General features: G+C 36.6%; 1 protein-coding gene across 1 annotated transcript in view; it reads right to left on the reverse strand.

Moving 5' to 3' along the window:
- The window catches only part of LRRK2 (leucine rich repeat kinase 2), a 154,293-nt gene extending 130,768 nt beyond the window's left edge, over positions 1-23,525 (reverse strand). Inside the window, exons 1-10 of the mRNA XM_060166543.1 lie at positions 23,324-23,525; positions 22,958-23,043; positions 18,439-18,548; positions 15,859-15,947; positions 12,438-12,572; positions 9,726-9,864; positions 7,183-7,310; positions 1,441-1,560; positions 833-969; positions 660-739 (exon numbers count right to left, since the gene is read on the reverse strand). Coding sequence (XP_060022526.1) covers positions 660-739; positions 833-969; positions 1,441-1,560; positions 7,183-7,310; positions 9,726-9,864; positions 12,438-12,572; positions 15,859-15,947; positions 18,439-18,548; positions 22,958-23,043; positions 23,324-23,474 — 1,175 coding nt within the window. The 5' untranslated portion in view covers positions 23,475-23,525. The remainder of the gene's footprint in view (positions 1-659; positions 740-832; positions 970-1,440; positions 1,561-7,182; positions 7,311-9,725; positions 9,865-12,437; positions 12,573-15,858; positions 15,948-18,438; positions 18,549-22,957; positions 23,044-23,323) is intronic.
- Positions 23,526-25,181: the final 1,656 nt, after the last annotated feature.

Raw genomic sequence — 25,181 nt, forward strand, 5'->3', positions numbered from 1 at the left:
TAAGTAAGTCATTCAAAATTTAAAATCCAGAGGATATGCAGAGCCAACAGTAAAAATCTAAGCAGTTGCTCATGGACATGAAACAAATCTGATGTACTCAGAACTCGTGTATCTGTGGGAGAGATGACTGGTCTTACAAGGTTTAAATGGTGCTCCCACAGAAAGCATCCTCAAGAGCTGACAGCTACAAATAACCCTCTCAAGAGAAGAGAGTTCAACACTGCTACACCAAGTGGGGAATCACTATAGGAGGCTTCTAAGCACATCTAATTCCTGATATTGACAACCTGCTGGCTAGTAACCACAACAGAAAAGGTCACAGATTGCTCTCTGATTCCTATCACTTGAGATTAATTAATATGGCATTTTAAATGATTAGCCAGAAGATTGAAAGTTTCTTTCTTGATGATTCATAATTTACCGAATGACTCTTGATTCTAAATCTCTCAGTAATAACTCTCAAACAAATCACCTTTTACTAACTATCCAAGGCAATGGGATCAAAATATACATCCACAAGTTTTTTGTGTCAACACTTAAAACATAAATGCCTACATCAAAAATATTTCAAACAATAAAAATTTCAGTTATGGTATTTCATGTGGATTGATTAAAAATATGACTGAAATTTTCTATCATATAGAATCAAAACTACTGACTGGCCATCTTCATCTCCAATCTTCTCATGTAAACTGTTTTGGTACATAAGGAGATTATTCAGGGCCCAACATGCAGCCTCCTGGATTAGGGAAGGAAAAAAAGAAAACTGTCAAAAAATAAATTATTGAACAAACAATTTTGAAAGACTATCAAATTTATGAAAGAGTCTAACCTGCACATGCTTGTTCTTTCTATGCCACGTTAATGCTTTGTAGCAGGCTTCCAGCCAAAACAATTTATCTTCTTCATCATCATTCTCCTGATTCTCATTCTTTTCCTCTAAGTCTTGATTTAAGAAAATGGTCTCAGCTTGGAAAAAATGTAAACATGTAACTTACTTACAGTTTGAATGACCAACTAAGTCCGTATATTGAAACATTATCAACAGAGTGAGGTATTCTTTAGTAGTGGCCCTGGTTATTTAAAAGACCTTTTTAATATATTACACACTTCATCATACTGCTATCCCATCTAGATAAATTACCAAATGAGCAAGAGGGTACCAAACAAAACTAATAGGCTAGAGGAAGATTAATTAAGGAAGTTAACTGCTAATAATAAAGCTAAATCAAGGATGTATTTACTGATATCTGAACTGGGAAGGATGTACTTACCACAACTGTTAGTTCCCTTGAAAGTATCATCTATTGGACAATGAGTTACATTAAGACAGAAAAGGCATTTAAGGGCTCCTTCTCCACATATGACTTTCTTGTTATAATGTTAATATTCAAGATAAAATGCACCTGTAAGAATTTCCTTGTTAGTTAAGTTACTTACTGAGGAGAGCTAAACAGCTGAGTGCTGCAATCTGTAATGCTGCATTCTCTGAATACTGCTGCACAGCTTTCACCACAAACACATGCACCTCGTTTAATACCAGAATATTAAAAAAATTACCTGAAATTTAAGTGAGATATTAGTGGAAATTCTCATCCATGGAACTTAAATTACCTTTAATCACATAACAGTATTTAAATCAACAAATTTGAGTAGTGATGACTATTCTTAATGACATTAAAACATATATTTACTTTAATTAAAATAGCTTAAGAGGATTGCATAAAGTATTGAAAATTTATTTTACGCACTCATTCAATTATCTTGCTTAGACAACGGAACTGACTGGGCAAAAAAAAAATTAAATGTTTGAGTTATATTAACTTGTGTTCATTGACTCCCTCTCATGTCATCATCATATTAAAACAATGAGGTATCTGTTATTCATGACACTACAATATTGAGTGTACAAAACAGCTTAATTTTCCTGCCTTCTAAAAGACGGGGGGAAAAAAACCTTCCTTGTCATTAAATGCTTTTGCTGAAACAGCCTTCTTTCACTTAAAGAATAGTGCTCAGAAAACCCATTGGCACACTTATTACCTGATCTTGTCTATGATAATCTTAGAAGAAAAATATGAGAATATTTTACTACCTCTAACCCAACCCAGGAAGACATCCCTTACGTTTTTATACTCATTCTTCTCATAGTCATATAGAAATCTAAATCCTTATAAGGAAAACACTTGTAAATGACAGTCCAAAAATATGTGCCTCCTTCCACTTAGCTTATCTGTAACTCATTAACAGTCACCAAGTTTCCTTCTAGGAGTAAGAATGAAACTCCTAGTTAGCTATATGTGTAATTAGATGATCCCTGAGACACACAGCCAGAATTGGAAAAGATTCTATACCATGAAAAGCCTAAAGCCCACACTAAATATCAATCAAGGCTTCAAAATCAAAAGGCAGATTAACTAGGGGTAGCTCTTCTTTATCAACATCTTTTTATGTTCATGCCTCTTCCGTATTCACCCATTAAGCTGACATACTCCCCAGCCCTTAGTGGTCTCTCATCTTGGAGGGTCATTTCAAAAAGTGTTCTTTTCCACTTTTACCAGCTTATCTAAACTTGGGCTGTCTCACCTCCTTTTCCCTAGTATTATTCCCATGCCACTGCCAACAGCTGCTCTACCACTGAAAACTGTGTGACTCTGAGCAAACATCAGTGAGACTGGCCTTACCCTATTTTCATTTATATTTAATTTATGTGAAAATATATAGTAAATTATATAAGGCCTTTAAATGCATTAACCCCATAATTGAATTTCATAATTTGACAAAATGCTTAGTATTTATTTACTGACTTTGGGTTTTTATTTTAATTATGAGGAAGAAGTAAGTTTTATTCAGCTTCTTTGAAACAGTAACAGGAACAATAAATTCTCTAGTCACTAAGAAAGTACCTTTAACTAAAGATCAATTTGAGGAAATTCGCTGGTGGTCCAGTGGTTAAGACTCTGCACTGTCACTGCCAAGGGCCTGGGTTTAATCCCTGGTCAAGGAACTAAGATCCCACAAGCCTTGAGGTGCGGCCAAAAAAAGATCAATTTGATGACTTTTTACTTTCAAAAAATGTCACAGAACAATATGAAACTTATAATAGTTTATATGGTTTATTTAATTTCAACAGTATAATGTCAACCACCCTTAATGTGCTATTGTAGACCTATTTGAAATTCAAGTACCATTTCCTCAACATGACAATAAAACCACTTCCTCGTCTGGCTCATTTAAAGGATTACGGTAAACTCACATTCTTAGTATGTCATGCAAGTTTTAACTTGAGTGGTAAATCGTAGAACATGAAATAGAGAATTCTATATTAGTGTGCTACTATATTACCTAGATTTAAGAAATCAACTTTTGAATTACTTTACAACTTTACCAGATATCAGCTAGCTTGTACAACTGTGTGCTTCTTCATGAAAATATGAGTAAAATTCTCACCTGATAAAAGAAATAAACTAGTAAATGGCTACAACATTTTAGAAGAAATGCTTTGTTTTGCTTATGAATGCAGAAATTCTGTATTTTACCACTTACTGACTACATGATCTTGAATAAAACACACAGACTTGCTAAAATAGGTCCTCATCTGTAAATATGGAGATAATAAAAATATCACATCTCCCAGGATTGTTTCAAGGATCAAAAAATTATATATTGTATTTGAAACTACTTTAGAAAATATGAAAGAAATGTGCAAATAAGACATTATTTTCATATCTCCACAGTTTTGGTCAAATGATAAGCATTCAATAAATGCTTATCAAGGAAAGAAACAAACCGAAGTTGTGCATGCAAATTAGAATTCAATTTATAAAAATTCCATTTTAACTGAAACTACCTAGGAATATTCCTAAGGCTAAAATCAATTGCAGAATTATACAAATTCTGAATACAGGGGATATAGCCATATTTATGTAAGTAAAAATATAAGTTGCTACAATAAAAACATAAAAATGAGTTTTTTCAAATGAATGATGTTTTTTCCCAGAGTTATAGTGATGAAAAGTCAAATGTCTATTATAATAATCCTGATTTTGCACAAAACATTTCTGGTGATCCTTTTTAGAAAAGGTTGTCGGAACCAATTTCCAACAGTTAGGGATCCTGCCTTACTATTCACCAACCATTTACTTTTTAATGCGTTGTTCTCCTCACAAAAACATCAAGGAAATCTCCAAGGTGTGTATTGAGGGAGTTGGGGAAGGCTCAACAAGGAGCTGAAACAAGAACTGTGAGCTGAAAGCAAATGGTCAAGCCAGAGTAGCCATGTGGGAAAGTATGAGTCACTGTGATCAACTAGCCTTGATCAGACTAGCCTTGTACTCTCTCCAAAGGAGGGTAGCTCAATCAGAGTCTCCCACTTCAAGTTTGAATCTTAAAAAGATTCTAAAGTGGTCCCAGGTCAGTCCTGTGCCCTAGCTTCTGGCAAACATCTCTGGATGAGATGTTTAGGTCCTCAGGATTCTCAGAGATTAAACTCAATCAAAGAAAAACTCACAAACATACAGGAAAACAAGACTCCATGACAGACAGGCAGTCAGCACAGGAGCAGTAGGTTTAAACTCTCAAGAACTTCATATATTGGAATTATCAGATACAGAACACAAGATAGCTATGTATTAATGATTAAATAAATAAAATTAGAATAAAAGAAAAGAGAAAGGGGAAGAGAAGAGTGAATAAGAGTCAGTCAAAAGTTACCTGGCAGATCTGAAAATAAATATATAAATTTTTTATATTTTAGATTTTTTTATAAATATATAAAAAATCTAATAAAATGACCAAGTTGAATTTATCCTAGGAGTACAAAGTGGCTTACTGTTAGAAAACCTGTACAGGCAATTCTAATTCTCCATATTATCAAGATAAGAGGAAAACAAATGATCTTAAATTTTTTTTAAATATTTGATAAAATTCAATATTCATAATTCTTTTTTAAAAGCCCACATATTAAAATAAAAGCAAACAAGAAACAGAAGGAAACTTCTTAACTTGATAAAAGCTACTTGTCACAAAACAAACAAGATTGGGGCTTCCCTGGTGGCGCAGTGGTTGAGAGTCCGCCTGCCGATGCAGGGGACATGGGTTCGTGCCCCGGTCCGGGAAGATCTCATGTGCCGCAGGGCGGCTGGGCCCGTGAGCCATGGCCGCTGAGCCTGCACGTCCAGAGCCTGTGCTCCGCAACGGAAGAGGCCACAACAGTGAGAGGCCCATGTACCGCAAAAAAATAATAATAATAAAAAAAAACCAAGATTAACAACAACAATAACAACAACAAAACCCCATAAAATAAGCATTATTCTGGATAGAAGAATATAAAGCATTCCCTTTAAAATCAAGAAAACGACAAGGATGCCTACTATCACGGCTTCTAGTCAACACTGTACTAGTAATTGTGGGCCATGCAAGAAGACAAGGAAATCAAATTAAATAACTGCTACACAGAAAACTTAAGAGCATTTATAAATAACTTTTTAGAATTAATAAGAGTTTAGGTAAGTTTAATATGCAAAAAATCATTTGCATTTCTTTACACATACACAGTTCAAAAATACAATTTTAAAAAAGATACCATTTATAATAACAAAAATAGGGTACCTAGAAATAACTAATAAGATGTGCAAGACTTGTATGGAAAAAATTATAATGTAAAGTTGTCCGTTCTTAAATTGATCCATATATTCTGTATAATTTTAATCAAAATCCAAATAGAGTTTTCCAAGGAACTGGACAAGTTAATTCTAAAATGTATATGGCATTGTAAAGGCCCATGAAAAAAGCCAAGCTGTAACCAAAGAAGAAGAATATATAATGACTTTACCTATTAGCTTTTGAGATATCAGGACTTACAGAGCTATAATAATTTAAACAGTTTGATATGGAGGCAGGCAAATCAAATCAACAAACACAACAGAACAGCAAAAACAGAAATACATATATTACATGTTATAAACCTATAAATAATACATACATATTATATACATATATTCAATATATGATACTACTGGGAAATGGCTGAACCATATAATAAATTGTGCTCTCCATATTATAAATGGGGGGGTTAATTGAATTCCTACTGTATAAAATAATTCCAAACAGATTTTAACACTTTAATGCTTAAATTAGAAAAATTTTGGATAAAATGTGGAATACATTTATTATGTTAGGCAAAGGAAGGATTTCTTAAAATACATTAAAAAGGTTAAATCACAAAGCAACTAATCATGAAATTAAACTATACCACAAAAACCACATAAAGAAGATAAAAAGACAGCTCACCAATCAAGACAAAATATTTTCGATACATATAACTGACAACCAAAACATTATTAGCCAGAACTAAGAATCAATTTTTAAGAAGATAGACTATACCATGAAAAAAAAGAAAAAGGCAAAAGAAAAAGGCAAACTCCACAAAAAGAGGAAGCACCAATAGCAAAGAAATATTTGAAAAGATATTCACCTTCCTTTACACTTTCATAGCAAGAAAGATGGTAGTAGCATAAAACAAGACATAAACCAATGTCCGTGGATAGGAAAATGGATAAATAAATTGTGGTATACTCACATCATAGAATACTACATACAACTATATGCAAAAATATTCATGAGTCTTATAAACAAAATAGTCTTTAAAAACTTGCAGAAGACAACATTCAGCATGATGCCATTTTTATCAAGCAAAAACAAGCAAACGTTAACAATTTTGTTTACAGAGATAAATGAATGTAGTAAAATTTAATTTAGAAAGCAAAAGGTTTATTAACACAAAACTCTGGAGAGTGTTAACCTCTGTAGAGAAAGTGGAAGAAGGGCAGAGCCCAGAGTAGCTTTACCAGCACTGGTAATGTACTAATACTTAAGTTGGGTGAGGAGTTCTTTTGCACTGTGCTTCACATTTTCTATATGTTATGCTTATTTTTTTGTATGTATCAACTATTTACACAATAATACTTTAAATATAGCATAACAGTGATAAGACTTCTCATATTGCACACTTTTATTTTTGCCACTCCTATTAAAATTCCACCTAAGAATGGCAGAACAGTTTGCTAATTTACAATATTTCCATCCAGTGTATGTCAATATTTACTTAAACATAAGCATATGTATGCTATATATACTTACATCATATAGACTGCGATAAATTAACCAAGAATTATAACTTACCTAATGTAAGCCTATGGAGCAAGCAGCAACTCACTTCTTGGATTTTTTCACTGATAGGGAATGCTATCATGGCTTCTACCACAATATTATAACACCTGACATTGCCACTCATGAGGACTTCAACATTACTGCCTAAATTTAAAGAAATCATAATTTTCAATAAGGTAATAATTTCCCCTTTTAAATATGCATACAAAGACACCTTACAGAGATTTTAAATATATGGCAGTATAATGGCTACATTTCCAAATTTAAATATACTGTTCTGTCAAATAGCTATAAAAATACTGTTGCTCGATGTTAATATAATACAATTTAGGACTCATCTCTAGCATTAAGGGAAAGTTGCTTTATTCCTGTATTTTTGGCTTAAAAACTTAAAATAAAGGGAAAACTGAGAGTGCTTTTTATATAAGTCAAAATATGTAAAGTTTTGGCTGTAAGTTTTCAAATAAATGGATTTGGGGCCTGTTTCCGAATGAGGCACTATTCCATTGGATAACGGATTTTAATTGCTCCTTTCCTCAAACCAACAGAAAGAAAATCAAGATTATATCAAATAGAAGAGGCAGAATCAGCTATCATCTGTTTCCTGTCCATTCCAGAAGGGCAGCAGAAGAGCAGCCATTGTAAAAGGCAGCAAAACCGAGCTTCCTGAAGGCTCTGAGATAGACAGGGAAAAGAATGGATGAAGGGGAGAGGAGGGACATAATATTAAAATGTATAACTAAGGGATAAACATAGGTGAACCACAAAGGAAGGAAAGAATCCACTGGGAAAGGCAATTAATCAATAGAGTATGTGAACCTATGTGGAGAAAACTAATTTATATGTCTGAATGAAATGTTGACTATTCTTAAAACAGACAGAAAAAAGTGTTTGCAAAACATTTTTTTTTCTTTTCTGGCACAATCAAACTAACCAACTGTTTTCCAAAAACTACATTTTTAATGTTTAATTTGTATTTAAAAAAACACTAAATATGGAAAAAGAAGGAAATGAAATGAAAGGAAATGGCCTCAACGCAATTACCTCCTTTTATTCAGAATCAAAGATACAACTTGCTCTAGATTCAAGGTAAAGTTTAAGACACTTGCTTTTTTTTAAGTTTTAGTTGCTGCTTTCTTTGACCTTTCTTTATGAATGAGCACATTTACACTGGAGTTATGGTGATGTGGGTGGAAAAGAATGAATTTCAAAACAACCAGCACAAAATAAATAAATAAATGTATAGCCAAGGAAAGGTAAAATGAAGAATACATTCAGTTTGTTGGCAGTAGATGACTCAGAGAAGTTTAAATTCCATTTCCTATTATTGTTCTGCCCCATCTACTTCTAAGAGTTTAACTTTCCATGGATAAGAAAATGATGGATTTTATAACCATTATTAAGAACGGGCATTCTTTCACAAGGCGATTAGTCTCACATCTGTGAGATTTCTATGTCTGAAACCATATACGCATATTATATATAATAAGCTACATATGTATGAAATACAAAGCATGTAGTAATACTGTCAGTGTTTTAACCACACTTACTACATTACATTACCAGGTACTATTCTACATTTTTCACATTATTTAACTGATTTAATCCTCACAACTTCACATGTGTGAAGATGAAATTATTACCAGATAAATGCATGTGTAAATCCTGTACAAGCCCAAACAGGTAATACATGAAATACAAAATGCTCATGTGCACTTACAAAAGTAATAGAAATCTGATGTATTATTTTTGTCCATTAGTATTCACTGGTAGCATACACAGCAAATTAATTTCTTCTTATTTGTACTTTTTTTGTTATAAAAGTGGCTAGATTTCATAGCATCACCCAAATGCTAAACAAGAATCACAATAAAGTTCCAACTCCTTCCTGTGGCTTTTCAGGCCCTGGGATCTGGTTATGTCTCCAGCCTCATCCACTGACTCTCATCGAGCCCTTCCCCTACCTCCATGAAATGGTACAGGAGCAGATGCTCAGGGCTCTACATGTGTATTACACACACGCATGCGTGCACACACTTATAAATACAGTTTACTGAGCTACTTTTATCCTCTTGATTCCTCTATGCTATCTTTTGCTCCAGGATCTTTACGCTTAGGATGCCCACTGCCTGCGATACTGCCTGCACTTCTACTTCACCTCACACCTCTCCGCACACAAAGCTCTCCTCATCATTCAAGACTCCGCTGAGAGATCTTGCCTCACTCCCTGTTTGTTCTCAAAACCCTAGGTACTTCTGCCAACACTTGCCCTATAATACTTCGTAATCACTTCCATGCTTATCTGTATCTTGTGGGGTACTATGGGGTCAGAAAAGGAAAGAAATATGTTTATATTTTCTGCTACTGTTTCTCCAGCACCAAGCCCAGAGCCGGTAGCAGTACAGCATCAATAAATAAAAATTTATTAAATGAATAAATGAATGAGTTTAGCATCCAGAAGTTTCTAAATAATAAAAATATTTTTGAAACACACTCAGAAAGAAGATATATTGTAATTTTTCAGATTCAAAAATGAAACCATGTATGCAGGCTACTTACAAGGAATTGCTAGGGAATATAAACAGTGCAGTACATGAAACACAATTTCCTCTTCATCTTTAAAATGTTTTAATGTACTTAGCAATATCATATAATCTTTATTCTCAACAAATTCAGTCAGTTGCTCCTCTGAAACTAAAAAATGAAAGACAAAATACCGAAAGAGCTCAAACATGATATAAAAGTTTAATTACTCAAAAATATAATATTCATGATGATTAGATAAGACAGTAGATACAGCAAACAAATTAAAAATTATATTTTAGCAAAGAGCACTTCCTAGGAATTTTATAACGGGGAAAATAGCTATTGAGGTTAAAATAATTGTTTTGACCCATATTAGTTATTCCATGTTTTGAAATGTAGTGACCATGTAGTGACCAAACTTCTCAGAAAAATAAAATTATTTACAATTTCATTTGAAAGATTCTAGAGAAAACTAATCAATGAATAATAAAGATGGCCTACTGAAATGAACATATCACAATACTTAAAATGGAGTGGTTGGGCTTCCCTGGTGGCGCAGTGGTTGAGAGTCCGCCTGCGGATGCAGGGAACACGGGTTCGTGCCCCGGTCCAGGAAGATCCCACATGTCGCGAAGTGGCCGGGCCCGTGAGCCATGGCCGCTGAGCCTGCGCGTCTGGAGCCTGTGCTCCGCAACGGGAGAGGCCACAGCAGTGAGAGGCCCACGTATCGCAAAAAAAAAAAAAAAAAAAAAAAAGGAGTGGTTAATGGTACATTGTTGAAGGGCAGCTCAGCTAAGTGGATGAGTTCAAGAGGAATGAACTTTAGCAAATAACAAGTAATTAGACTTTGAAATACTTTATCTTAATGGTCTGACTTCATCAGAGATCAAAAATTGTCATCATTAATTTTCATAATTAAAGTCTTGGGATCAAGCCAATGAGTTTCATTTGGAGTCATTTTATTGGGTGGGAACCTCAAAAACATGTATAAAAATCTGGTTTATCTAGCCTGAGAAGGACACTGACATAAATGTTAGTGTCACTCTTCATAATCAACATTACTTTTTGCTGTTCAACTTTACACCAATAGTCCATATAATATAATGTGAAATTGACTGGGTTCTTCTAATAAATGAGAAGTATCACCAAACCTTCTCATTTTATGAAACAGTTTCCAGAGCATAGTTTCAAATTTTGAAAATTAACTTTACACGTGCCACTAAGTAATGGGGAACTTCATATTCTTGAAAACTTCAGAAATGTTTCTACTTTACATATACAATCACAACACTGTCAGCGCTGATCTATCAAATAAGATCGTCTTTTTAACATTCCCTGGCGCTTCTCCATATGTCCTAGATGGATCCCACAATGCTGGTGAGTGATGCTAACCCTTCTTTCATGAATAAGAATGTGCCCCTTAAACTGCAGCACAGAAGATTATAAGCCCTCAAGACAGTAATTCCTCAAACTCTATTCTGCCCAATTCTTATGAAAAGCTTAGTTTCAAGATATGACATTTAGAGAAGACAGCCTGAAAGACATGCAGTTCCTCCGTTCCTCTCTTCCACCATCAGAGAGCTGAGCCCCATGTCCATGCTGTTCTGACTCTTGATAGAATCTCTTTCACTGAAATACACTTTGTGTTCCTTGCAAACTGTATGTATTTTATCAACTTATCCAGGGAAACCCAAGGGAGTATTTTCTCAAGTCTCCCATGAGACTGATTGCTTCTTCTGATTAATGAGTTTACTTTTATCTCAAGTAACTTTGTAACCAATGATGTTTTTACCTCTTTGCCTGATAGGAAGCAAAGAACCAAATTTCTGGTCCATCCCTTTGCAAAGATACAGGATCTGAAGTAAGCAGTAAATTTAACCTAGCTTCATATCATTTTCCCTTCACCCATTTCCTCATTCATTTTTCTTTTCCTCTAATGTATTATAAATATCTATAAGCTATTTGAAGTCCTTCTGGAATAAGACAGGGAATTAAACAGTAGAATTTCCATTCCTGGAGCTTCCAGAAACTAGAGTAGGTAAACTGATATGAACACAGGGCCCACATACGTTATTCTTATCCTAAACTCCTAGCGCTGTTGGCTTTCATAATGACACAAAAGGTGCTCTCAAAAACTGTGGTAAATTGAATTGTAATGGAGATAACTAGCTGTGTACTCTCAGGCAGGTTGCTCATTTCACTTCTCTGATCCATTTCCTCACCAAGCCAGTGGAAGGACTAAAGGTTCCAACCAACTATAAAATTACATGGCTCTCTCTGTCATCATTCTCAGTGCCATGTGATAAAATACATATTAGTCTTTTTCCTAAAGGACACTTTGTAAACCTCTTAGCTCTTTATCCAGAGCCTTTAGCAATTTCTAAAACCTCTGGTGATGACTTATAAACCCAAACTTAACCTATGCTTGGCTTCACAGTATTGCTTTTTCTTCCTTAACTCCTACACATACAGTTTGCAAAGTGAACCTATGCCTTGCTAAGCAATGGAAGAAAGTTTACTACAATTGCATAATTGATAATCCATGAATGAAATTCATTCTGCAAAAACAAGCAATATTTCTGAATTAACCCCATTACTTATCCTTGACTGACAATCCAACTTTTAATAAATAGTACAATTTCAGATATTTTCTTATTATCATAATTATATCCTACTTATCCCACTATAAACCATTTCTTCTTACATAAATATCAAAATAAAGAATTTGACATTTTAAATACCTCTCTCAAACAGCACATGTAAAGCTTTGCATCCAAGTTTCTGGACTTCGTCATTGGCTGAAAATGTGCGCATGGCATCAAAAATTAACAAGAAAATATCATTTTCTTCATCCAGTATCAGCAAAGTGATTTTACCTATTTCAAAGAGAATATGCTCCAAGTAAATAGCTGCTTTAACATTTAATGTCTTCATTTTTACATGAGGGTTATGAATGGTTTGTGGACTTCTCTTTCTGATGAACCACGTAATTGCCCCAGATGTTAGACCTATCAAGCTTTACGGTCTTTCTAAATGAGATAAACTCCCAGTACACTTTCCTATAACTCTGTGATTCCCAATCAATACCCATAGCCAAGACCTTTTGCCCCGAATTCCTGAAACATTTCTACCTGCCTCTTAGACAACACCACCTGAATACTCCATGGCCACCCAAACCTAGCCTACTCCAGTTCCATCTCTTCATCAATAACCACCATCCAATAGTTACCAGAGAAACTACAGTCATCTTCCTTCTTTCATCCTCCCTCTCTCTTCTCATTCTCTGACTAGCCAAAGAATCAACTCATTACCAAGTCCTTCAAGTCTAACTTCTAAATATCTCAAAAACTCCTTTTGAACTAGGCCCCTCCATCTCTGTCTTGTTCAGGACCCCAACACGTCTCACCTAGAATGCAAACACAATTGCATAATTGCTCTGGTAGGTCCAAATCCCTACCTAACTAGTTTACCTGCTGCATTATATTTCTAAAACACAAACGTGATCTGTAAATCCCTTGCTGAAGTCTTCTAAGGCCTTCTCGCACTCCTCAGTCTGACAAACAAGACTTTTCACAGACTACATGTATCTCATCAGCCTCACGTCCCTCCCTGCACCACTGACTCCAAACATGCTAAACCCCTTGCTCATCATGAACACATTTCTTTTGATATCTTTTTGCACTTGCACTAGCTGCGTGGAATGCCCTTGCCATTTTCTGCACCAAATATGATCCTACCTTAAATCAAGAAATAACACAAACAGTACCTATTCTGTCAATAAAAACTGTAGGAGTGGTAGTCGTAGCAAACACTTCTATAGCACATAACATGTCAGACATAGGCTGAAGTATTGATAGTTCACTCTAACACGTGTAAACCACCACAACCCCGTGAGGTAGGTGCAATCCTCATGTTAGATAGAGATAAGGAAACTGAGGCACAGAAGTGATGCAGTGACTTTGCCCAAAGTAGAACAAATAAGAGGCAGAGCTGGATTAAAATTAAAGCAGGTCATGACCATGCTCTTAACTCCTACAAATGAGCTTAGCTGCTGTCTTCTCTTTGTTCCTATCGTGGTTTTCTTCATATCTTTGTTAGAGTACTTTCCTCATTACATTGAAATCATTTCTTTAAATGTTTTTTATCTCTTTGTCAGTGCTATCCAATTCCGTAGCCACCAATCACATGAGGCTACTTAAACTCAAATTTAAATCAATTAAAATTAAATAAAATTAAAATTCAGTTTCTCACATTTCCAATGTTCAACCACCACACGTGGCTACTCGCCATGATTTTGAACATATACAACATTTCCTTCATTTCAAAAAGTTATATTGGACAGTGGTGCTGGACTATGAACTTCTACATTGTAGGAACTTTGCCTCACCTGTCTGAGAGTTCTCTAGCAGCCAGCACAGCAGTAAGTGCCAATAACTATTACCTCAGTTAACAAATAAGCCAAACAAAAAAATGATTCATAAATTAGCCTCTAATAAGTACCTGAAATGAACTCTAAAACACATTACAAATTTTCCTAAAAGCTCAAAATTCTTAATGTTACGTGGAAGAAATTAACTAGTCTTTTTAAAACACATGTCAAATTTACTATTTGTCTACATGCTGCTAACCTTGATATATTCATGTTGGGAGATTTCTCAAATTCATAAACCTCCTGTCCATTGCCAAATGGAGAATAAATCTTTACCTCCCCACCCCCACCAAAAAACAAGATCCCAAGGATGAGTTTAAATAAATTATGGTTAAGACTAGTTAGTACATCCCATTATATATTTTAATAAAAGGCTCTGGTGAAGTGGTGAGTACCTTCTGGCCTTTCCTATCCCTCTTCAGTTCATTCTCTGATCTTCACCCTCTTTCTTCCTTTCTCTTTCTCCTATTGGACCTTCATCACTTAGCATGGCCAATGAGGGCCTTTAAAAATCTTACCACCCACACATCCAGCCCCTCCCAGGCCTCTGCAACGCTGCACATGCTGTTTTCTTGACCTAAAGCACCCTTCACACTTTGAAGGAAATCCACCCTATCCTTCATGCTTAGCTTCCCTGAAAGGAGCCTTTCTTCTCAGAACCTTACATCATAGCAAGTGTCTGTCACAGCAATGATCACAACTATTGCACCACAGCAACATTCTTTATTTTCAGGTCCATTATCCTCCAAGTATAAGTTTACTCAGGGAAAGAACCTGACATGTGAAATCAGACCCTGGTTCTACTACTTTTTGGCTGAGGCAATCTCTCTATGCTTCAGTGTTCTCTAGAAAACTGAGATAAAATAATAAACTCAAGGGATGTTTTGAGGATTATGCTTTTAAAAGCATATTAAGTATTTTACATGTTAAGCCTAGCATTTAGCAAGCACTCAAGAAGAAATGCTATATATTTTATTATGACGTATTACTATTATGTCATACTCTAGAGCATATATTATAGAAAACATATTAGAGATATAATGAAGTACAATACAGTCAAGACAAGGACATGTATGGCTAACAAACTAATGAGAATGTGAGATGTGGGACCAGATCTGAGGAGCAAAGCTGGGGACAGACATTAGATTTGGGAGTAATATATAAGGTGATGTTTAAGGCCAAGATGTTGGGTGGTATTTTTGAGAGAAAAAGTGTAGAGAAAAGAGATAAGGAAAGAAAATGGAGGGGCTTCCCTGGTGGCACAATGGTTAAGAATCTGCCTGCCAATGCAGGGGACACGGGTTTGGGCCGTGGTCCAGGAAGATCCCACATGTCACAGAGCAACAAAGCTCGTGCGCCGCAACTACTGAGCCTGTGCTCTAGAGCCCGCGAGCCACAACTACTGAGCCCACATGCCACAACTACTGAAGTCCACGTGCCTAGAGCCCCTGCTCCACAATAAAGAGAAGCCACCCAGTGAGAAGCCCACACATACAATGAAAAGTAGCCCCTGCTCCCCGCAACTAGAGAAAGCCTGCACGCAGCAACCAAGACCCAATGCAGCCAAAAATAAATAAATAAATTTATTTTTAAAAAATGGAAAATGGAAACAGAATTTTGGAAATCATCAATATTGAGGTTATATTATGTGATTATACTTTAAAAAAATAACATCAAAACACATTTAGCAAATGGTTTAAAATGTTTTTTTCAGTCAACATTAAAAATACTACCTGAAGTTAGGAGAAGATCTAAGGCCTTCAATCCAACTGTTGACAGGTTGACACTGGCATTATGAACTGTTAGCATTTTAAGAATCAGTCTGTAATTAAAAACAAAAATCAAGATCATACCTAGATGTTTGCTCTTTTAGATATTGTTTTTTACTCACCTACATTTTTATTCATCTCATTGTATTTCATTCCCTATATTGAAGCTAGTGTATTTTTTCTCCCTGTAAACCTGAGCCAGGTTTATGATGACTAACAGGGAATTATTATGAGTCTCCATAGAAAAGTTATAACTTTTTCCTCTAAATATTCAAATTCAACTATTAACTATTTCACCCAATTCTATATCCAAAATAATATTGAGTTATATGCACCAAGGGATCAATCATTTTATATGTGATACAAACTTGTAAATTATGTTATACACATTGATATTATTATAGAGAGATGTAATTAAAATGTTAGCTTGTATATAAAAATTAAGAACCATTTGAATATTTAAGTTATTGATTTTTACTATTTTTGAAAGAGAAATTGATATTTTATAACAGAAAGTGAACCTAGTCTATCAATAGTATTCAATTAGTTCAAATGCATTAAATTTGAGCCCCTGAGTTATCAATTCTAAAATATGCAATCTTTAGTCTATTCCTACCCCAGTGCTGTTTGGCTTTCTATTGTTAGAAGAAGAGAGAGCCTCCATGGCTTCACCTAGATCCAAGAAACTTGGCACGTGGTCTCCAGGTGGTGAGGTGAGGAACTGAGAGACCCTGTCCTTCGACTCTGTCAATTCTCCTCCTACCTATGCTGCCCCTACCTCTCCCTGCACCACTCCCACTATTCCTGACTTCAACACCACACAAGAAATTTCTCCTTTAGTACTGTAAGCCTTTGGGGGGATAAAAGTCCTTGAATATAAGGAGATATGTTTTACAATAAATATTTGCTGGTAATGATCTAATATGCTCCACTGTAGAGAGAGTGTGTCTACACTGTTCACACTACTTCTGGCCTAAAGGAGTGTAATACCTGATGAACAGAAGATGAATGAATGATGAGTGAGTGACCAAATAAATGAGTGAATGAAACTTCCTGTAGAAACGTTTATGTAAGTTAATTTGAACATTTGGTTTATACCAGAATATGACTAGATGAGTTTTCCATTGCTCCCTAAAGTTATAGATGGCTAATCTTTGGGGATCTTGGAAATTCTCATCCAAACCAAGGGACACATAACATTACAACTACTAATTGCAGGCATATTTTGTCTAATTCCTCATTAAATGCAGTATTCTTTACTACTGACTCATAGAATTTCAGAGATTTCAGAGAACACCTATTAACTGTAATTAGTCTCTTTTCAGAGCACAGTCTTTAGATGCTAGAAACCGAAGAACAGCAACACAAGTTTATCAAAGATGGAAAAATGTATAAGCACGGACATGCTCGCCTATGAACAAACAGCTCTGATTTGTCAAAATCTGCAGCCACAGTTAATACTAATAACTAATGCAAAGATGTAAAATTTAGTTTTGCATTAATTACGTTTTCCACAAGCAATATGCCTTTGGAAGCAATTAGTATTCACTTCTCTGTGGTAAAGAAGAGTCACATTAGGTATAAAGAACACCTAAAGTTGATGACAGAAGATATTTTGTTAAATGTCAAGAAACAAAGTTTTCCAAAAAGGATTTTCCTGGAAACACATTTTTTTTTCAGAAAAGTTTTTCTTAACTAATTATGGCTAAAGAAGTAGTCTCATTTAAGAAGTCATTATGTTGCAAACTGCAATAATATAGCTGGTAAATAGCTATCAGGATTTGGCTGCAGATGTGCTGAAAGATAATTTCCTCTTTTTTCTTCATTTTGAAAGCTGTAGTTTAAGCTCATTAAATATATATGTATGAATATACATAAATGTACTTTTTAAAGACAGTAAAGCATAAATTTCTAAATTACTATTTATAGAACTAACATTTTAGTTCCCATATTTTTGTTTTGAAGAAGTAGTGGTTTGTGTCAGTTCTACTATTAAAAAGTAAAAAAAGAGGGGCTTCCCTGGTGGCGCAGTGGTTGAGAGTCCGCCTGCTGATGCAGGGGACACGGGTTCGTGTCCCGGTCCGGGAAGATCCCACATGCCGCGGAGCGGCTGGGCCCGTGAGCCATGGCTGCTGAGCCTGCGCATCCAGAGCCTGTGCTCCGCAACGGGAGAGGCCACAACAGTGAGAGGCCCGCATACCGCAAAAAAAAAAAAAAAAAGAAAAGAAAAAATCTTTCCTTGGTTTGAATTCATAAACAGTCATCAACAATCTACAACTTAATCAATTGTGTAACTATTATTATATTACTAAAATAATAACAACACCTGACTTCTTACCTCAAATGTTAGTTTTCTAATTCAAATAGATTATAGACTTCTGAGTCAAAAGCTCTCTATAAATGTAAACCATTGATTCAGGGAAAACTATATGTATTTTAAAGGATTTTTACTAGATTGGCTTGGATTGCAAATATAATGTATCAAGGGAAGGGTTGTCATATGTACAGATAAATACTCAATGCAGTTTGTTTTTACATACTTACTGGTGAACCCCTAGGACTTCCCAATCATGTCCAATATCCTGGGGACCCATTAAGCTTTGCATTGTATTTGGACAGATTTCTATTAATTTGCATAAAAGTGACCAACCCACCTAAAAACAAGAAAGACAAATATTCACATTTTTTAAAAAACCACACAAATAGAATATATTCAGTCAAAGAATCTCTTCATTCTTAATAGAATAGGTGGCTACATTATTTTAAAATAATTATTTTAAAACAAAATGATACTCTAAAAATGCTTACTGAGAAAAGCAACTCATATACTTAGAATACATCTTTCTTCAAAAATCTACTGAAAAGGCATACAAAAATATGATAATATTTCTGAATGATGAAGGCAATAGACTGCCTATTGTCTACATAAAAGGAAATAAAACACACAAAAAAAATAGTTTTAGAGGACACACCAAAATTATGAAGTACAGGAAAGGCTATTCTCAGGCCTTCGTACCTTTTAAGGCATATCTACCTGACAGATTTTCTTCTAAATATTTAGTACTTTAATTATAAGAAGAAATGAAGTAGTTTGGAATGGAGGATTAGGGGAAGTTGGAGATTTTGATGGCAAAGTGTAAGTTATCTGGAAAGACTGCTCCCCAGATAATGGAGCTAGAAAAAAATAGCAAAAGAAGTAGTATCGTCTGATGACAATGTAATGTCTTTCATAGGTAAAAGAGACAGGCATTATGAGATAGAGAGGAGGTAGAATTTCTCAGTGGACCCCTCTAGATTTCTTCCGTACACCTAACTATGAGCTGATGAGATTTAGACATCACAAGTGTCCCTAAACTCTCTCACATTCCCAAATTAAGTATGATCTTACTGATGCATTTTAAATATACCTTCATTCAGCTCATTTATACATGATGCCAACTTGAATAAGCTGCTCTTTACTTCTGAAAAAAATACATTTTTTTACATACGATATTTTAACTCCAAACTGGAGATTAAATTTAACTCACTTTTCCTGTAATAGTTTCCTCCCCAAATTTAAGGACTCTTCAATTCTTTCTACTATATTACAGAACTAAACTTGATATGGTCAGAAAAAGAAAATAGAAAATGCATATACATGCAGATCTAGAGATTAATGAAAAAGTGCCTAAGCACGATGTATGATAAATACCAATATAATATGAATCCTGAAAGCAGGATTCGCTAGAATTACTCAGGGAAGAATATAATACAGAAAAGGTAGAATTTGAGTCAGATTTCAAAAGAATTATAAATTTGGTCACTCAAAATAGGAAAATGGAAACTTCTAATACTGATGAGTTGTGAGGAAGGAAAGTAGGATGCTAAATGGTGAGGAGGCTGCCAAAGAGGGGCCCATTGCTAAATGAGACTGGATACGTGAGTTGGAGCTGAGTGGTACAGACGGTTGAGTGACAAGGGGAGAAATCTCTATGCAACCAAAAAGGAATAATGCCACGTTTCCTACTTGTTTACAGGAATAAACAAGGGGTATTTAATAAGATAAAAGTGATTACATAAGATCTCGTTACAATATTATTTCCAGATCTTTTCTGGATTAAGCATGAATTGCAATACTCTGTCATCACTTCCTCTTACACAATTTCAAATTCCTTGAAAAGGAAGCAATTTCTGACAGCTATTTTTACCTATATTTAAGTAGACAACCTCCTCCACGTAAGCCGAACAGACATTGACAATCCGGATGTCATAGAAACTGGCTATTTTTGTGCTTTCATAAAATCATCAAGACTTTTTTCCCCAAGTATTTCAAAAATTAACATTTGGAACAGTTTCTGGTGGGAAATATAAAATCATAAATCACACAGGATACTATACTCATCTCTGCACCTGCATGGCTAACTCAAGGAGAAAACCTGTTTTGTTTTGCTTGATGAAACAGCAGCATCAGCAATTGCTTTGCAAAAAGACTGAGGCAACTGAGCTTCCAAGATTAAATAGAATTGCTAGCAGCAAAGCAGAGGTAACAATTGATCCATTAATGTATTCAATTAAAAGCTTATCTTTCAAAAAGAGAAGGCTCCCATCCTGCACAGTTATAATACAATTAAATTGGTAGTTTCACTTTATTATAATTATTCTGTAAACTCAAGCATCTAAGTAATGCACAATGGGAAAGAGTCTAGGGGTTAAAGAAAATTTTAATCACTTTCATATATTTCACTCACTTACATCAAAGGTGGAAACTGTGGATAAAGAGATGTAATGTAAACTGAAGAACACAGAGAAATGATCAGATGACTGGCAGGAAAAGAAATTTATAAGACAGCAGCCTAACTACCAATTCTCTAAAGATTGTCATTTATTAAGGAGAACTAATAAAATATGAAAAGACATTGAAAATAAAAATTCAGAGTCTGGAATGTCATGTTAAATGAATTCTGAAAACAAACCTTACTATTTACTTTTGAAGGGTACTTTACCTTAACTCCTTAAATTCATCAAGTGATTTTAATTCAGCACCTCCAGCTGATTCAAGATATAAAGCTTTAAAGAATATCTAGACTAATTTCACCAGTAATATGAAGAAAGCTGAAGGAAAAAATTTTTTTTTCTTTTAAGTGGAGTATTAAAATATCAGTAGAGCTACCCCACTCCACATCCCTTTGATAAGATCAATGATAATTTAAATCGATAATGTCATTGTGCATAGCACAGCCACAGCATTTGTATCATACCATTGTGCTTTTTACTTGCGTAAAAATCTTATGACATCAGCACCTACTATATGATGGAAAAAGATTCTGAAGGTGTGTGAAGCTTGAGTCCTGACCCTGTCACTAGCTCTGCGATCCTAAATGAGCTACTTATTCTGAGGAAAAAACATTCAGTGTGATTTCTGAGAGGATAGTGAGAGTCCAGCAAGAATCAAATGATATAATATACATAATGCCCTTTGTAGAGTAATATATTGTGCTGAAACTAATAATTCTATTCCATTAAATTACCAAATCAAAAGACAATTCCTTATTTTCATTTATCTCTGGTACCTACTGGGCAAGGATATTGAGTGACATTCATAACTACTCCAAACAAACATGTCCAGGCTCAGGCAGTTTCTAAAATGAAGAAGAATTAGGTGGTGGGAATGTTGCAGGCTTCCCTGGATTCTCAAGTCTAGCACTGCCTCCTCTGGACCCTGCAGACCAAAGGCCACCCAGGGCCCAATTGTTCTGAGTTGTACCTGGCAGAGGAGACTACCAAGAACAGAATCCAAGGAATGGAGGCTGCCAGACAAGGCACTTTGGAACACCAAAGCAGAGGCAAGTAAGAAGGATGATGTGGGTGGAGAGTAGCAAGCACAATAGGCCAGTTTGCCATGAAACTCATGTTTCATGGGCAAAATTCAGACATTGGGTGTTAAAAAGAACAGTGTCTTTATCATGTCTCCATTTTTTCATGATCTTATTTGCTAACAACCTGAAAATCAATAGTCAGATGGGAAATATTTCAGTTGAAGAAAAATAAAAGTAACCATTTATCTGAGATATAAACATCTTCATATAAAAGAAGCTAGATATGTTTCACCCAAACTAGACATAGCTAGACACAGAGATTAGCATAAGATAGACAGATACAGACTTAAGAGATCCAGATAATTCTTACATCTGTCTAGCCTCTCAAGTAGGTATTAAGAAACATTGCACCTCGATAGAGTTCAAAGTTCAATTCTCTTTCCCTTCAGGATCTAACATGCAAATGAAAAAAGTAATTTCAGTTCCCCAAATCTCAATATCTACAAAGGAAGTTAACCTTAGGCAGTAATTTTGTTTTGACTGTAAATCATCCTTAATTATCATCTTAAGGCTCCTTTTTAAATATATCTAAGATATGTAACAAATTTCTGGGTTTCCTACAGTGCAGTTTCTAAGATTCACTTTTACATTCATTTTATATGAAAACGGTTGAGAAGTATAGATTTAAACTTACAGGGGAATCCTAAAACATCACTCTTTAGATAATACATTGTGTACTACAACTAAATAAGGTTAGAAATCTGTCTTCAGGTTTAAAAAAAAAAGAAAACCTTAAACCTATGAGAGTTTGCCAGTAACTTCATTTTATTAAGTTAATTATTATTAGTTCTATTACTGTTCATTATTCCTCTTTCCCAAACTATTCACAATTGTGTCATCTGCAGGACATGCTGTACATTGGGAAGATTCTTAGAATAATTTTATTTAAGCACTGATGATCTAGCCATCTAGCCAATGTCAGAACGAAACCTCAATCCATTATTATTCCCCTCCCACCACCATCCATATTCTGTCAGCCGACTGTATAAAGTTACTACTTAAATACAATTAGGGAGCACACAGTTGGCCCTCTTACACCGTTAACATTTGATAATGATTTGAAAACGCTTCCATCTTAAAACCACAGTCAGCGGTTTGTCAGGACAAATCTCAGAAATAACCCAGAACTCTGGGTATAGAATATTAATAGAAAAACACCTATTTCCAATGAGAAGGGGAAATGGGAGAAATGAAAACAACTCCTTTACCTGCTGCACACTAGCGACTCTCATATACGAGTCCAAGACGATCAACAGAGGCACGTGGACATTTTTGTCTTGAAATAACTTGGAGGCTGGAAAAGAAGGGGGTTAGGGAAAAGTAGCAAAGTCACGATTCATGGCACCCCTTTTAAGTCTGAAAAGGAGGGAGAAAACAAAAGAAGTGAGCTCAAGACCTTCCTAGAATTATCAGCTCTTTTCTGCCCTAAGGAGTAGAGGGTTTGCGGCTCCTCAAGAATCCAGGTTTGTGCGGCCACAAAGTTCGGGGGGAGAAAGTTTGTAAAAAAAAGGCCGGGGGGGAAGGAGGGCCGGGGCGGGGGGCGGTAAAGGGACAGTTCCCTGGCAAACGATTACCGTGGTCGGCGTAAGTGAACACGAGCATATCCTCCAGGATTTGGACCAGCGTCTCTATCTGTTTTCCTTCCTGGACATTGTTCAGCCTGACTATCAACTTCTTCAGAGTTTCCTCATCCTCCTCACAGTCCTGGCAGCTGCCACTGGCCATGACCGACCCTGCTTCAAACCGGCCGCCCCTCCCGCACCAAGGCCGGCCGCTCCGGTCGGAAGACGAGCCCAGCTCACCGCCCGCAGCCAGCGCTCCCGGCTGACCCCATCTGCACCCACGCCCGCCCATTTATGCGAAGGCGGCGGCTCCGCGTCGGGCGCCGCCCTCCCCCGCCCGCTCCCTTTCCTCCTCTGCTTCCCCTTCCCCCACCCAGGGCCAAAACACAGCTCTGGGGCCTGCGAGAGGTTCAGCTGAGGTGCTGTGCCCGCAGAACCGTGGCAGGCAGGCAGGACGCAGCAAGAGCCCGCCCGGCCCGGGTGACAGTGGCCGTGGCCCCCGCGCCGGCCGAGACGGGACCCCGGGCCGGCGCAGCCTCCCGAGACCGGATCCCACTCTCCGCAGCGGCGCGGCCGGGAGTCGCGCAGGAAGAAACCGACTCAGCGGACTCCGCCAAGTGCCCAGTCCCCGGGCGCTGCAGCGGCCGGCGAGGCGCGCGGTGGGCACCGCGGCCCACGCGACCCGACCCACCAGCCTTGACTCCTGCAGCCCCGCGGAAGGTCTGGGAACTAGGAAGAAGAAAAATAAAAGCTGCCGCGGATCTCCAGATCTAAGAATAGAAATCGGGGCGTTGGGAAAAGAGGGAGCCGCCCAGTTGGCCCCTTTTAGGAAAACATTCTCTTTATAGTTACCACTATAGGGAGATGAGTAATTTCCCCCCAAGGATGGACGAAGATTTAAGCAACCAAAATGTACCCAGTTAAATGCTTTTCTATGGTTTCTGTGGCTGTAGGGAAGGAAACAAAAACATTTTTCCTGTTAGTTATCTTGAAGCTCTGCTGGCCAAAAGGCCACTACAATTAGCTTTTGAAAATTTGAGTTTCAGTTCAGTGCAATTAAAACTAAAGAGAGGGCTTCCCTGGTGGTGCAGTGGTTAGGAATCCGCCTGCCAAGGCAAAGGACACGGGTTGGAGCCCTGGTCCAGGAAGATCCCACATGCTGCAGAGCAACTAAGCCCGAGCGGCCACAACTACTGAGCCTGAGCTCTAGAAACCATGAGCCACAACTACTGAAGCCCCCTGCCCTAGACAGCCCGTGCTCTGCAACGAGAAGCCACAGCAATGAGAAGCCCGCGCACCGCGGCGTACAGGGGCCCCCACTCACCGCAACTGGAGAAAGCCCTCGCAGCAAGGAGGACCCAATGTAGTCAAAAATAAATTAATTAATTGTTTAAAAAAAAAAACTACAGAAAAACACAGGATAAATGAAATGAAGAGGTGAGAGATACAAACCTAAACATTGTTCTCTTGGTATTCAAAATTACTAAAGTGATAAAAAAAAAAAGTACCGCAGTAATGTGTTTTTTCAGGAAGAGAAACCCGAGCAAGAAAAATTAAAGACAAGGCTGGACAAAGATAATCTATTGCCTTCAGAAGATCTCTTCTGGGATGGGGGCAGGAGGGGGGGATCATTCACAACGGAGAAGATTGGACTGGAAGTTAGATCGTTTTATTTCACTTCTATTACCCAATTCTGACGACACTTCTGAAATGGATAAGACAGCTACTTATCCTTCTTTTACTGATGAGGAAATGGAATTTAGAGTCGATAAGAGAAGAGCATTGTTGGTGTCACACAGATGAGAACTTGAGAGTCAGGACTTAAATGCAGGTAGATCTCCTAACCCTAAATTGAAGGTTGTTTACACTC

Source organism: Lagenorhynchus albirostris, chromosome 11 (genome assembly GCF_949774975.1).
Source record: "Lagenorhynchus albirostris chromosome 11, mLagAlb1.1, whole genome shotgun sequence".
NCBI classification, from domain to species: Eukaryota; Metazoa; Chordata; class Mammalia; order Artiodactyla; family Delphinidae; genus Lagenorhynchus; species Lagenorhynchus albirostris.